Here is a 15,815-nt window from a genome sequence, read left to right on the forward strand (position 1 = left end):
AGTGTATGTATCTGTCCAATCTGTGTTTATGCTTTTTGTTTTCTCTCTGTTTAAGGAAACCGCTGAAGACTAATATGGTTTTAATAATCACAAAGCCTATGATCATGACGATGTGTCTTTATCTCCATGTCAGTTTGTAGACATGCGTTCCTGGCGCCTGATATCATCTGATCAGGAGGTGGTTGGCACTACGATGAATCCTAGAAGTAACAGTGTGGTGGCAGATGTTCAGGAGCTGCCTGTGTCTGTAAAGCAGCTGCACTGGGTTCTGCCTCAGTCTTACCTTGGGGACAGGGTGAGAGCTGGATAAAGATGTACATTATTGTTTGGTGATATATTATATGTTTTCCATTTTCCGCTTTCATCACGAAGTCAATCAGATTGTGTTTTATATTCAAAGTTTGCTACTTTAGATTTGTACTGCAGTTAACAGACTAATGATATAAAAGTTATGATATTAATGAGAGATTGTGCCCTACCAATCTTAATTATACTGATTCCACACCTCAAACTGTGTTATTTAAGCAGGAAGATTACAGAATCATGCATAACACTATTTAGTGTGTGTGTGTGTCCGTGGTACAGTGTAAAACAGTTGTATATGAGATGGCAGGGATGTACTGATGAAGATATGAGGGCAATAGTTAGGAATGTTCTCTTAAATTTTAAAAAGACATTAGCTTCACTAAGTTTTCCTTGGAAAATTTGTATTAACTCATAACAATCAGATTCATTCACTGGGAAATGTGCAATTGCACGTTTTATTTTTATAGTGTGAAATTCAATGTTTATATAATCTTCTTTGTGTGCTCCAGGTGTCATCTTATGGAGGCAGTTTGACATATCAGATAAAAACTTTTGGCATTCCCAGTGAGGGGATGCGTTTGCTGGATAAGAACCCTGACGTGGTTTTAAAGGTATTTATTTCTCCACAGTCTATGTCCTCCACAGTGCTTTCTCAATCCTTGAATCATTTTGTGGTGGTCCTCTGTGACGATGAGTCTGAGCTTTCTATCTGCTGACTCTTGCTAACATGTGTTCAGTCATGTCTGATATGCTGGACTGAAACCAATACACTCGGTTTTCCTGTTCAAACAGGGGCAGAAAATGACGCTGGTTTACCAGGACCCACATTCTCCCTCACCAGACAAACATTATGAGGGCCGGGTCCAGCTTGTGGAGGTAAAATACAAAATACACGCTGTGTGAAAAACGTCTCCTGAATGAAATGAAATTTTACAAGAGAACACAAAAACATTTTTGATGTATGTTAATGTAAAGAGGCTTTATTCCAAGGCCATCTGGAATTGAAGATCGAAGATGTCAATAGCAATCTGCAGTTATTCCCAATGGAAATTATGTTGAAAAACTGTGTTTTTAGGTGTTGAATTATAAATGGAATCTCATAACATGGGACAGGGTCCACAAGTAATTTCACAACACTTGGTGAACAAGTGTTTAATTAGGATCAGGATATAACCAGATAAGTCAAGCTAAGTTTGGTGTCCCAGCACTATATCGTCAAGTGAGGAGGATACATACATGTTATCTTTTTTCAACCTGAAGGCATGAGCTGAAAATCTGATCAATGATTAAGGTTATATAGGACAGCTCCATTCCAGCAGTAACCATAAGGAAGATTTTTTTAAATGATTAAAAAGTCATTTTGATTGGCAGTTTGAGTAAATTACTCCATTTCCACAGTGTAGATGTTCCTGCTAAATTCCAGATGATGTTTTATAGAGTAACTTCCGCCACAGCGGCACAAACAGGCCTGTGTCCCGGGAGGAGCTGATGCAAGTGTTGTCCAGACTGGAGTCCGTGTGGATTCGAGCTTTGTACTTCACCCAGAGTCAGAGGCTCACTATTGAGGAGGTAGGCATGGAGGAGGCCAGCTTCATGGGAAGTGGGGGTCCCGCCAGCATCGTGGAGGTGTGTTCCTGCCCCCCACAATACACCGGAGACTCCTGTCAGGTAAGGAGATAAACTGCAGTCTTTGTCTTGTTCTAGTTTTCCTTTCAAAATCAGAATCAAATACACTTACTTGGCCAGGTATGTTCTAAAAACAAGCCAAAGATCTTACAAAGGAGTACACAATTATGGAAAGGGATGCATAAGGAACATGTCTGATTTGTGCCTTGTGTTTTTTATATTGTTACTATCTATTATTGTGTAAATATTAGGAGAACAAATAAGATTAGTGTAACATATAACTGTAATTCAAACATTCTCCTGCCTTTTGTCATTTCATAACTGTTGCACAGTATTAAGGATGAAATTTGTCATTGTATTTAAAAAAAGCTAACAAAAAAGTATTAATATGCTACATTCACAATCGCTAACATAGAAAACATTTAAATTGTATAAACTAAACATCACTATTTATACAGTATTATCCCCAAGAAAAGAACTAATCGATGCACATGCTTTTGCAAAGCGTTTTCTTTGATGGAACTCTTAACAAATGCAATTACGAATAAATTCACCTGGCTTGCCATTTTCAGGTTATTTTTTGTTCAATAAAATGACAAAAAAGGGGGAGAATGTTTATATTTTGAATTGCCATTACACAAAAATTCCTAAAAATATTTTTGTACACAATGCATGGCCATTTGTAAATTGTGAGTACAGGGGGTCCTCGACTTACGACGTTGATCCGTTCCTACGTCGCGTCGTAAACCGATTTTCGGTGTAAGTCGGAACATACGTACATACTGTACGTAAATAACATACTGTAAGCACTTCTCCCATCCTAACACCTATCCCCCTCGGTCCCGAGCCGCGTAACCGTGTATTCTTCCGCCACGCACACCACACACGAAGTTCGCGTTACTACGTTTACGACGCAAAACCACTTAAGCCAAAACAAGGCTTTATACAGTAAAATGGGAGATGTGTCGTAACCACGAAACATCGTAACTCGGGACTGACGTAACCCGAGGACCTCCTGTATATTGAACATTGTGTTAAAAAAAGCCCGTATTTATTAGATCTATGACTAACTAGTGGACACTACAAGGCTTTCAGAATCCCCAAACTGCTGTTCTACACTCAGTTTTTTTTCATATTTATGACTTGTGTCAGTGGGCCGGTGTCCAGCAACAGAGTCTAGCTCAAACATATGTGATACACTCTTCTGATAGTTGCCACAATTAGTGGATTTGTTAAAGTTGGGGAATTAACAGATTATGCTGGATATAAGCCCTGAAGGTCCAAAAGAACTGTACAGTGTAGGAGGTCATCTTTCACAGGGACAAAATCCCAGAATTTAATTTTCTAACAAAATGAAACACAAGAAGTGTCTATATCATGTACACTGCTGCAGTGGGGCCCAAGATTGCAATTGAAATCACTTCTGCCTTTGTGTGTAAAGAAAAAAAATCTGATAAATTTTAGATTTCATTTCAAACAACTTAGACCTCTTCTTGCCTGGTGGCTGTTGTCTTTTCTTTGTTTCCTGGTTTCTTTTTGAATGCGAGTGGCCTTTGCCATGATCATTGTTAGTCTTTTTTGTCTCTACTTTGTCTCCCCTAGTGACTCATATTGTTATCTATTGTGTATTATATATATATATATATATATATATATATATATATATATATATATATATATATATATATATTACTGTATTTCCGAAGTACCTATGGTAGTTCAGGCCACTGCTAACTTTACCTGATGTTTACTTTAAGATGTCGTGCTTTGATACACAAACTGACACCGTGGTCTTAGTGTCTCTCTGTTGTTGTTGTTTTTTATCTTGTTTTTCCCCCTCTATTTCAGCTCAGTCGTGGTGATTTTATTCAAGCAGCATATTTTTATGGATATATATTTAGTATGAGTAGGCTGAAAGCATACTGTTTGCATACTAATTGGGACCTCAGTATCTTTCTTTAAGTTTTGTTGGCAAGCAGCACACTGTTATGCAATCCATGTACTTGGATACTTAAAGTTGAGGCTGTAAAATGGACTTTAAAAGAAACACAGTTTTGAGGTGCAAGCTTGAAGGGCCTGGTGTATAGTTTTCCCAATTAATAAGCATTTTTATACATGGTAATTTCCAGGGCTGAATATCAGATGAATACTCCCTGCCGAGTGCACAGTGTGTATTACAAAACTGGTAATGAAATAAGCACATAGGTCACAACATAATGAATCTACATATAATACATATTGCATTACATAAGAGAAAGTAATTTTAGTTCAGTCATAAACTGAAATGTTTATTTAAAACAGTCTGTAGGTTAAAGATACAGTTTCAGGACCTATGTTGTAGTTATTTGGGTTTCAGTCTTTGTTTTAGAACAAATCCTCCTGAAGGATTGAGGCAGCTCTAGGAGCCCTTTAAATTCATTTGTTACTGACTGTTAACTCCTGGGAAAAGAGTCGCACCTGAAGAGGCAGGGCAGTGTTATGCTGAATGAGATCAAATGAACTTTTACATTAAAGTGACAGGCATTGCTGTTCTGTTGTTGCCTAGACATGTCTAGTCACACCCAGGCACTGAACTCAGTCAGGGGAAAATTCATCAACATCAGCCATCCACTACAGCAGAACAGGGACAAACCAGATTAAATGGGAAGGGCAATGACTCTATGTTGAGTGTGATTAGGGTTCATAATTATTAAAGTCACCTTAACAGCGTAGCAAATATTTTTTTTTTAAACTTTATTGTTCTGTACCATTCAATTCATATGAGATGGATATTTATTTTTTGTAGTGAGTTTGTTCACAGAGCAGCTTCTCCACATGAAGGCATTTTATATTTGAATTTCTGTTAGATCCAGATCACTATGTGCACTATGTGTCAGTATAATGGCTGCTGTATTATTATTGGAGAAGACTAGTGGTTCCTTTAAAGGAGCACTATGTGAGAATTGGTATTTTTGCTCCTGGGCCCCCTCTACAGTGGCAAAATACATTTCACTTTTACATACCACCTCTGATTACAAACGTTCACTAACGCGAACACCAGACTATAACACATACGGTGGTCAACTAATTCTGGATTCTACAGCACAAATTATAACTTATGAAAGTGTAAATCTAACTACTAAAAACACAAAGAAGCTTACACAGTAGCTGTTATTAGCAAAACAGATGTCTGAATATGATGTTAGCATGTTTGCTAACACTGAGATGTCTGGCTAGCAGTAAAAGGTCGGTAAAAATGGAAACTGTGTGATATGTTTACCTTAAAATTAAAACTTAAAAATCACTGTGATGCTTCAGTGACTTGTAATAGGGAGAACAGAGCTTCAGCACTGCAGAAACTGCACTATGTATCTTGTGAAGGATGGTAGGAAAATATCTTCTTTGGGCTTTTTACCACATCTGTTCTGGAAATACAGCCAGCGGTAGGATATAGGTTTTGGTGTACGTGCGACGTGTAATGTAAATATCTATTTCGTTCACGTGAAGCATCAAAAATGTTTCAGGTCAGTGAAGCATTATTGTGTAATAGCTTAGCTATATTAGTTAAAATTCAAAATAGCATTGCATTGTTCAGATGCTCAAAATATGCATTTGCCATTTGTAATGTGGGTTAATTCAGAGCTTCTTGGAGAGTACAGCCCTCTAGTATTAAGCTGCAGTTTGTAATCATTGTAATCTCAGTGGTAAGAAAAAAAGATTGTAACACTTTGATTATTTATTGATTACGAGTGAAATAGGACCTTCAAAAGTTATTCATAGTAACAGTAACTACAAAACTCATCTCACATCAGAGTACTGCACCATTATCTACTGGAAACATACGTCACACTTGCTGAGGTTTTGACCAGTAATAGTGGGTTGCAGTGATTTTGCCTCAGTGGTCTTGATCTAGGTTTTGTTTTCTTGGGATTGTTGCTATAGCAGCTCTGTCACATATTTGAACATGCTCCTGTGCGAGGGCTTGCCCACAAAAGGAGAACTGGGAGGAAGTGTGAAGTCTGTAGCCGGCGGGTATGAATAAATGTAGGTGCATTCTGACACACACACACACACACACACACACACACACACAGGGCGTGCCGGGACACCTTTGGGTAGGGTGTGGTAGCTCAGCAGTGGTACGAGCACACAGGTCAGACAGTTTGTACATAGACTTGTGTGTATATCTGTGTGAAAGAGGAGTGGCAACCGCACCTTCTCAATCCAATCTATGTGTTTGGATTGTGTGATTCAAGAATGAGTACCGTATCCACTCACTGTCTGGGTCTCATTCTGTTATTTTTTTTTTTGCACACTGGGTATGATTAGTCATGCATACAGCAAATATTTGGAAACAACCGTTATGATTATTGAATTCAGATACTTAACCGTGCAACATGTGGACATAGATTTTTACAAACAATGTAGAAAAGCAAATGGAACATTTGGAACATTGCAGCCCACATTTGTCTATATTTGCCAAATATACAAGGCTCCTTACGTATTAGTAACAGGTAAAAAAAGACATGATTTTATTGAATAAAAGTTTGGACAAACCAGTAATTGGAATATAACCACGAATAATATCGGACGTCCGTAATTAGAGCTTTAACAACAAACACAAACACTAGAATAAAAGCAGTGAACAATAAAACATTACATATATTTATTAGTGCATTTTTTTCCTGAATAAATAAATGTCTTATTCCCAGATAAAAACGTTTTATTTATTTATTGTCATTATTATTAACTAAGGAGAGGCGCCCCCTCCAGGGTGTGTTCCCGCCTTGTACCCAGTGATTCCAGGTAGGCTCCCAAACCACCGTGACCCTGAACTGGATAATGGTTACAGACAATGAATGAATGAGTTATTATTTATTGCAGTTTACTATATATATATATATATATATATATATATATATATATATATATATATATATATATATATATATATATGACACAGTAGACATAGAATAAAATAGTTACATAATTAAATAAACAGCAGTACACCTAAGTTTTATTTATGTTCTTTCTCTTGAAAAACACAAATTCTGAAGTAAAGGATTTTTTCGTGTGTGTGTGTGTGTGTGTACTTCCACTGCACAGACATAACACAGTATGTGTGAGTGTATTTCCTCTACTCTCCTCGCTGACTCAGGTATACGCACATGTTTGGGGTGTGTCTTATCTCCCTCTTCCCTTAAATATCAGTGTTCCTCACACACACACTTATTTTACACACTTCACTTCAGTGAGAATGTCAGCAAGATGCGTAAGACTACGAGCCCCCAGCAGTGGAGCTTTTCGGCTGCTGGTTACTTGGGCACTGCTGGGGTTGTGTGTGGCTGGACCTCGACCGGTTGAAAGGACACAACGACAGCCAGTGAGACCACACTGGCCTGGAGTTCAGAGGGTTCAGTTCCCTTCAGTAGACAGAGAAACTCAAAGGATACAGTTTCCAACTCTAAACGATATGGACACACAGAGGATTCTGTTTCCATCTCTGGATGATATTGATACTCAGAAGATTGAGTTTCCTTCATACGATGATGGACAATTTACCAAGGTAAAATCAAATCCGAGGCTTTGTTGGTTCCTGATGGATTAAAGCAAGTAATTCTTTGGAGAGTTTTTAATTACAGGCTCAATCCATGGATAGAAGTAAATTGTAACTCATTTTAATCACAAACATTACATTTTACATGGATAATTATTCTTAATATAATTGTTTTATGCATTGTTATTGCTCTGACGAGAGGTTAAGTCTAACTTGTGTGTAGAGTGAAGATGGCCGTACTGATGGCATATCAGTAATAGTAGGTACCAAAATTGGGCTTATATCCATAGATATTCATGGAACAGGGAGAAAAAAGCAGGTGGTTTTGGGGGAAGGTAATGAAGCGTATAATATAAATCGATTTGAAAAAGATGTGAAATTGTACTTTGTGTATTCCTTTGTGTTGTTGTGTTTTAGACAATTTCAGTCAGATAACAGCCAGCCAAGCTTTCAATATCAGCATTGCATTAACGTATGCAACATTAATGCATTGCCATTTTAGATTATAATATATTTAAGGGCTAGTATTTTTTGTCTAGTACTTTTTAATTGTCCTGCTGACAGAATGATGGCTTGTCCAAACAAATATTAACACCTTGAGATATATATTTTTTTGTAATTGCTGGTCACTAGACTACAGTTGACTACAAGAAGACTAAATTGTCTTAGAGGCTACCGCTAACTATCCATTTGTCTGTTTTTCTTGTGCAGAGATGTGTTCCTGGTTTCTATAAAGACTACAGTGGACGCTGTATGCCCTGTGCCTGTAATGGCCTTTCAGAGGACTGTGATGAGAGTACAGGGATATGTCGTGTAAGAATTACACACATACAAACATTCAATTTCTTACCCACCAGTACATTATTAAGCCACAGCACTTTCGTCAGAGTCTAGCCGGTTTAGTCCTGTATGAATATGACCAGTTACACCCAGCTGGGTACGAAGCAATTTGTGGCATCCTCAGCAATTTAATAACATCAGTGACTAACATACAAAGCCCATTCCTTATACCAGTGGCCACAAAATTATTGTCCTAGGTTTGACTTTAAATCTGACACAATAAGATTATTAAAGACATAATCATTGTTTCTTGTTGAGAGATACACACATTCACGTTCCAAATCCACATAAAAACAAACAAACAAAAAAACTTTAGGCAATTTTGGTTTATTTGTCTCTGCTCTGTCTACCCAGTATTTTACTGTAATTTTGTGGCAGGTTCTATTACTCGGCCCTGTAATTTGCTGGGATGAGTAAGGATAAGACATGGCAAGAATAGATTTGTATTAATGCATTGCCAGGTTATGGGATTATTTATTACATATTGTGTTATCTCATATGTATTTTTGAGTAACATACGTACATACATGTTACCGACAGTCCTACAAAACAAGACTATTTTTGCCCTAAAATCACTAACGTATACAAAACATGAAATAATTCAACCATATTCATGTTCTGGAGTTCTTGTTTTGATCTTTTACTGATAAATCATTGGTTTATAAGAGTAAATAATACTCTCTTTATGATGTATTTCCTCTGTTCCACTAGAAATGCCAGTACAACACGGCTGGAGACCACTGTGAACGCTGTAAAGATGGTTACTATGGTAGCGCTGCTCTCAGGACCTGTAAGATTTGTCCATGTCCACTTCGCCTAGCCAGCAACAAGTGAGTCAGTTGCGTCACTGAGTGGAGCTTACCAAACACCACTCAGTATTTATGACTAACCTTTAACATTGCTACAGTCACTCATACACTAAATATTGACGCCTCTCAATCAGTGAGTTCAACTACTGTAAGTGAACACACTGTGGACACAAGCATTCATTTTTGTGGGCCAATATTATACATACCAATAGAATGGAACGCCGGAGCAGCTGTACTCGAGGCTAAGATTAACTGGTTCAAGGCCAAGGGTTCACAAAGCTCCAGGCATTGAGTTGTGGAGCATTAGAACTAGGTAATCTGGAATGATGGAGCTCTATCCAGTACGTTTGAGAATAGGGTTTATGAAGTCATCATTGAATATCAGTACCAGAGATATGATCCGGTACCATACAACTTTCCCAGCTATGGATGAACCGCTACTGCAACAAATGGAAGCGAAAAACACTTCCATTTATAGGTTTTTATAGGTAATATATTATTATCAGAAGCAGTTTTCAGAGATCTCAAGTAATTTCAAAAAGACTTCCCTAACTTTGTACTGTATGAGGTAAGGGCGTGATGATTTATTGTCCGACTCCACCCATGTTCTGCTCTAAATTCCGGCATTTACCTTCTGGTGGAAGATTTAGGGTCCTTCAGTTGAAGTTAAATTGTTAAAAGCACTTGTTTGTACCTCAGGCAATTATAAAGTGTTAATGTCAAGAGGAAACCAACTGAAGCTACATGGACTGTAAATATTTGAGCAGTAAGATTTGTAGATTACATATCAGTACTGTACTGTATTGAAAAGAGGGGTGTGTTTGAGGATGTGTGTTTTAGAGGAGGATAAATGTGTGGTTGAGTTGTTTTTAACTCAAAAAAAGCTCAGTAAAATATAATTATTATTATCGTTGTTAATATTCTTCTTCTTATTATTATTATTAAAATTGCAATGTGTATTTATGTCCTTCTTATTTTAATATGATTTGCTCATGCATGCGATGTCTACTCCTGGGAGCCAAAGGCATGTCACCAAGAGAATAAATAATCTGTTATTTGACATATATTTCTGTGAACTGTGGTTTTTCAGGTTGAGATTTTCCTAACATAACATCTCCAGCGTCTGTATGATAAACTAAGTGTTTGTGTTTTATTCCTCAGTTTTGCTGTGGGCTGCGGTGAAGTGGGTGGAAGATTTCAGTGTCTCTGTAAAGCAGGCTACACTGGAGAAAGATGTGAGAGGTGAGTTTCAGTGTAATATGTCACTACAACTATGTGTACGTGAACACCGTTCATTTGTTCATTTATTGAATGGAACCACTTGTCCAGTTCAGGGGCGTGGTGGGTCCAGAGCCAACCTTGAATTACAGGGCGCACATGCGCACCATATATTCATTCATTATCTGTAAACCCGGTGGGTCCAGAGCCTACCTGGAATCATTGGGTGCAAGGCGGGAATACACCCTGGAGGGGGCGCCAGTCCTTCACAGGGCAACACACACACTCACATTCACGGACACTTTTGAGTCGCCAATCCACCTACCAATGTGTGTTTTTGGACCGTGGGAGGAAACAGGAGCACCTGGAGGAAACCCACGCAGACACAGGGAGAACACACCATACTGCTAACAGACAGGCAGCCGGAGGAAACCCACGCAGACACGGGGAGAACACACCAACAGTCACCCGGAGGAAACCCACGCAGACACAGGGAGAACACACCATACTGCTCACAGACAGGCACCCGGAGGAAACCCACGCGGACACAGGGAGAACACACCAACTCCTCACAGACAGTCACCCGGAGCAGGACTTGAACCCACAACCTCCAGGTCCCTGGAGCTGTGTGACTAAACTGGGGTCTTATAAAAACCATGGCCCTGTTGAGGATAGAGATTACTATTTTGAAAACATTTTTAAAGAGTAATATAAACACTCTGGTGTGATTATTTGGAGGAATGTTGTAACTTCAGTTCCAATACTAAGAAACATTGAGTAGTAAGTAACATGCCATTGTTGATACTGCAGAACGAAAAGAAATGTAGCTTAACTGGTTTTCCTCACATATTTAGGTGTGCCCCTGGTTACTATGGTGACCCCGAGATGTTAGGGGGCCGATGTCGCCTGTGCAACTGCAACGGAAACACCTGTTCGCCAAAGACAGGAGGTATATATCAGGAATTTATATATTTTAAACAACAGATATCCTCATTTGTGTGAAGATTTTTCTTATTGCTTTTTTTCCCTTGTTTCTGGCTAACTTCTTTCTATCTGCAATTTCTAATGTTATTCAAAGGACATTTTTCTGTGTTTCTGCTTTGACCACATTCTTACATGTTTCTTGTTTATTACTGAATATTTACTAAATGTGATTCTCTTTTTGCAGTTTGTTATAACGGACAGGACCCCAAAGACACCGACACAGAAGAGCAGTGTAAAGGTATGCTGGGTTTAGCTTTGTAGATTGTTATTTTTATCATGGAGGAATTCAGAGCTGCCAGCATGGTGTTTATCTCTGTCTCCTAAACCCCTCTAGAGTGTGACAACTGTGCCCAAACCTTACTAAATGATCTGGATAGACTGGAAGACGAGCTGATTCGGATAAAGATTCGGCTGGATTCAGTAAATTCTAGTTCCTCAGCTTATGATCGTCTGAAGAAACTGGAGGCCGCCATTGCTGACACTAAGGTATTTTACCACATCTTGTGCTCATGATTTCACTTTCTTCTCTGTTCACTTCATGGGGTGTGTTATAAAATTCTTCATATGGCAACACTAGGTAGTGTTTAGGGTGGGGGATACATTTTTTTTTTTTTAAGTCTAAAGTAAAAAGCCGGGTAAAAGAGGACATCTGGTCACCCGAAATAAGGAGAATAGAGCCTCTTGTTGTTGCTGCACTCTTGGCTCAGCACTGCAACATCTGCACAATGTAACTCCTAGAGGCAGGACCCTCCCTTGATTGAAAGTGAATTACCCTTTGCCCTACCTCTCAATTCTACCTAGTTTTGGGCCAGTTATGATAATTTCTTTCTTTTATTAAACCTGCCACATCCAGGTGGAAAGTTACCACAGAGAATAATGCTGACTTGTTGCCTTAAAATAGATAAAAACAAATAACAAAAACAAACATTTTAAATTCCATTGCATGTTCAGTACTAGTATACTACAGGCAGGTTAGCACATGCACCTCACAGGCAACAAAGACACGGAATCTGATACATATCTGAATTATACTGAGTGTGCTACTAATTCTGTGAGATGGTATCCACACTTTGATTAAACAGAGTAATAGTAAATTGCAGCTTTACTGTAATTTGTTAACACTTATGTTTGAGTAGTTAATAATAATCACAGATTTAGTTTAATCCATATTTAGATCCTCTACATGGCAAATAAACAGAATTATTCAGAAATTAAGCCATTAACAGAAGGGTACAACATTATTTATGGCAGGTAAACACGTGTTAAAGAACATTTGCTTAAAAAGATACTGCACAGAGGTCCTGTTTTTTATTCCTCAGAATGTGGTGACTGACTACAGTGCTGCAGTCGATAGACTGAGTCCTAAAGTTGATGAGCTGGAACAGGACACAAACAGCCTCAAAGAAGATATTAATCTGCTGATACGGAAGGTAAATGGAGGCCCACGGTCATTTTTAATAATACACAGAAATGAAGTCTAGGCAGCGGGTCAAATGGGATACAATTAGTGGGAGGTCTTTCAAATTTAAATGTTGAAATGTATTTGTCCAGGCTCAGGACAGATCAAATGATGCCAAAACTGCTGCTGCAAATATTGAGAGGACACACCAAAGGGCTACAGACCTCAACAGTCAGACCTTGGACCTTCTGAGACAAATCAAAGGTAAACCGAGTTTATGTATATGCACCCTAATGCAGAATTTTGGGCTGTCCTGGTATAATATGCTTTTTACAGGTAGTTGTAGTCTGGGGTTACAACAAAATAAGAATGTAATTGTACTCTGTGCATATGGTAATAAAAAGTGCATTTTGAATCTATAATTCATTTATTTTTCATCATCCAAAATGATGATTTTACAGAAGAAAACACAGCATGAACATTTTAATGAAATACAGTGTGCAACGTTTTTTCCAAGTCACCTTGAAGAATCTGTAGTTCATTTGACTCAATATAAAGTGTAGCTGAATGCAGATTCTTTGTATAAGACAGTCTGTTTATTGATAAGATATCTTGTGTCTCTCAGAGCTGCTGAGGCAGCTGGAAAATGGAGAATGGGACGACGGGACGCTGCCCTCAGGCAACGTGGATAAACTGCAGGCAGAAGCTGAGCGTTTGGTGAAACAGATGCAGGAACGCAGCCTTGAACCCCAAAATGATGCAGCGGTCAAAGAGCTTGATGAAGCAAAGAAACGTATGCTCATCTCAAGTCACCTCACTAACCTGTCACTTTTCAGAAAGATGAATCATTGTTAATTAATCACTGGTCATTCTATGGTGTACAGCCGAACAGATCAAAGATGTAGTAGCACTTTCTATTAAGACTTAAGTCTTTAGAGCTGAAGCATCACATTGCGTTGTAGTTTGCTGGATACCAGTTTGTGTTCCTATGTTTAAAAAAGGTCTTAAAGGATTGCTGATAGGGCACCAGGTGTTAGCATAATGCAGGCTTTATGACATGAAGACAAATCAGGGGAGAAAAATGATTGCTTCCACTCATTTAACACAAGATATAATTAACTCTGATCTCTGATTATTAACACTGCTTTATACCTTTGTAGTTATATTATTTTAGCATGATGAGATTAAATCAAAATGTCTTACTGTGTGTGTTTGTGTACACAACAGTTCTAGAGTATGTTAAGAACAACTGCACTAAACAGTATGAACAGAATGAGGCAACAGCCAATCAGATAAAGGGACGTCTGAACAACTACGAAGCCAAGCTGAAGGAGCTGGAAAGTGCTCTAGAAGATGCCAAAGCCACAGTGGAGAAAGCCAACAGCCAGAACAGCCTTAACACCAAAACCCTCAGCGATCTGCAGGTAAGAATATACACCGTCGGCTTCCCTCCATAATGGAGAAATATATTTGAAAACACATACGTACCAATCGGTCTTATTATTCTGTATCATTTCTTGTTGTTCATAAATTAATTCCACGTTTTATTCATGATCAGTAATATGTTTTTGTTTTTCTCTCATAGGATAAAATGAAGAAATTGCAGAAAGAAAAAGACAATGTTTTAAATGACATTTCCTTAGCAAAACAGCAGCTCAGCGACACAGAAGACCTGCTGAAAATGCTCAGTGACAGCAAAAAGGTACAGTCTCAGGAAGAAACTTACTGTGGACATATTGCACATTGAACAGAATAAAAAAAATCAAACTCAACCCTGTCCTATAAAAATTAATGTGATTGACATCATTCAGTTCAGTTCCTACATTGGCTTTATTTTATCTATTAAGGTGCTTTATTGAAAAGGATCTGGTCCCACCTTGACCCTGAACAGAAGGAAGCAGTTACAGAATAAACACATTGCACTAACATTTTTCAGCATGGCTGTTGGAATGTGTTTCATATTAAGATTAATATTAGTAAAAATAAGGTGCATGTGTCGCTCAGTGTTTAGCATATCAACAGATTCAGGTTCTCTTTTTTTCTCCCCTGACAGGAATATGAACAGCTGGCAGCACAGTTGGACGGAGCAAAGACGGATCTCATCAACAGACTGAACAACATCTCGCAGGCAGCCTCTAAGGAGCCCCTTGTGAAGAAAGCAGAGGATCATGCAGCTCTCCTGAATAAACTAGCCAATGACCTTCAGGAGTAAGGCATTCCTTTCAATTATAAAACAAGAATTGGGAGCCATTGGAACATCATTGTTTACAGCACAGTTAAATTGGTGAAAAATATGATTTGTCCCTCTTTGCTGCAGAAAACAGCATCTACTCCTCTGCCAACCATTGGCTCTTAAAACATTGTGAATTTCCTTACATGTGGTATTCAGTTCTGCCGAGCCACAGCCCAATTCTGGGAACTTTAGAACACATTTGGCCTTGAGTATGTTGACTTTATGCACGTGTCTCAACGGATGCACACAAACATTTGGACATAACATGTTGTAGTTGGTCAGATGCATTTATAGTAATAGGAAAATACATTTGCATAAACTGTAATTTTGACCCAGCCATTCTCCAGCAAGAAGCATGCCGTTTTAGTTCAGAGTGGGGTCTTTAAGTATCAACGTGACACATACGCTGTGCATCTGCTCTGCAAGTCTTTTGTTTGGTCACTTGTTATGGTTCTGTGTTTACAGCAGCAGATGCAGTAGATGTGCTTGCACACAAACTACATTTTCCTTAACAACCCAAAAGACATGGACTTGCCTGCATTGGCCTGTGTCTCTGTTTCTTCTTTTAAAGCAACTATAATTTGAGGGAAAATGACAAAATCTAAAAGAAATCAGCTAAATCGTTTTTTGTGAGGCTTTTTAATTGTTTTGTGGGGGAATGTAAACCCTTAGGAATCAGTTTATTATGAATTATGTAGATATTATGTATTAGGAATACCACATTTTTGTAACATTAGTGATGTTAATTTGCATTCAGTGCTTTTCTATGAATTTCCAGCTTCAGCTTTAAAAGGCAGCCATCTTCTGTAGACACCTGTATACACAATCACTATAAAAACATATGTTTTAGTTTAGAATTTTCAG

At 38.3% G+C, this 15,815-nt stretch overlaps 1 protein-coding gene across 1 annotated transcript in view; it reads left to right on the top strand.

The window, feature by feature from the left end:
* The window catches only part of si:ch211-241e1.3 (laminin subunit alpha-3), a 97,909-nt gene that overhangs the window by 71,633 nt on the left and 10,461 nt on the right, over nt 1–15,815 (top strand). Inside the window, exons 47-62 of the mRNA XM_066680976.1 lie at nt 134–295; nt 816–917; nt 1,099–1,182; nt 1,744–1,974; nt 8,180–8,281; nt 9,020–9,138; nt 10,279–10,359; nt 11,190–11,284; nt 11,504–11,557; nt 11,654–11,805; nt 12,639–12,749; nt 12,871–12,982; nt 13,344–13,511; nt 13,946–14,142; nt 14,304–14,420; nt 14,772–14,926. Coding sequence (XP_066537073.1) covers nt 134–295; nt 816–917; nt 1,099–1,182; nt 1,744–1,974; nt 8,180–8,281; nt 9,020–9,138; nt 10,279–10,359; nt 11,190–11,284; nt 11,504–11,557; nt 11,654–11,805; nt 12,639–12,749; nt 12,871–12,982; nt 13,344–13,511; nt 13,946–14,142; nt 14,304–14,420; nt 14,772–14,926 — 2,042 coding nt within the window. The remainder of the gene's footprint in view (nt 1–133; nt 296–815; nt 918–1,098; nt 1,183–1,743; nt 1,975–8,179; nt 8,282–9,019; nt 9,139–10,278; nt 10,360–11,189; nt 11,285–11,503; nt 11,558–11,653; nt 11,806–12,638; nt 12,750–12,870; nt 12,983–13,343; nt 13,512–13,945; nt 14,143–14,303; nt 14,421–14,771; nt 14,927–15,815) is intronic.

Source organism: Hoplias malabaricus, chromosome 9 (genome assembly GCF_029633855.1).
Source record: "Hoplias malabaricus isolate fHopMal1 chromosome 9, fHopMal1.hap1, whole genome shotgun sequence".
NCBI lineage: Eukaryota > Metazoa > Chordata > Actinopteri > Characiformes > Erythrinidae > Hoplias > Hoplias malabaricus.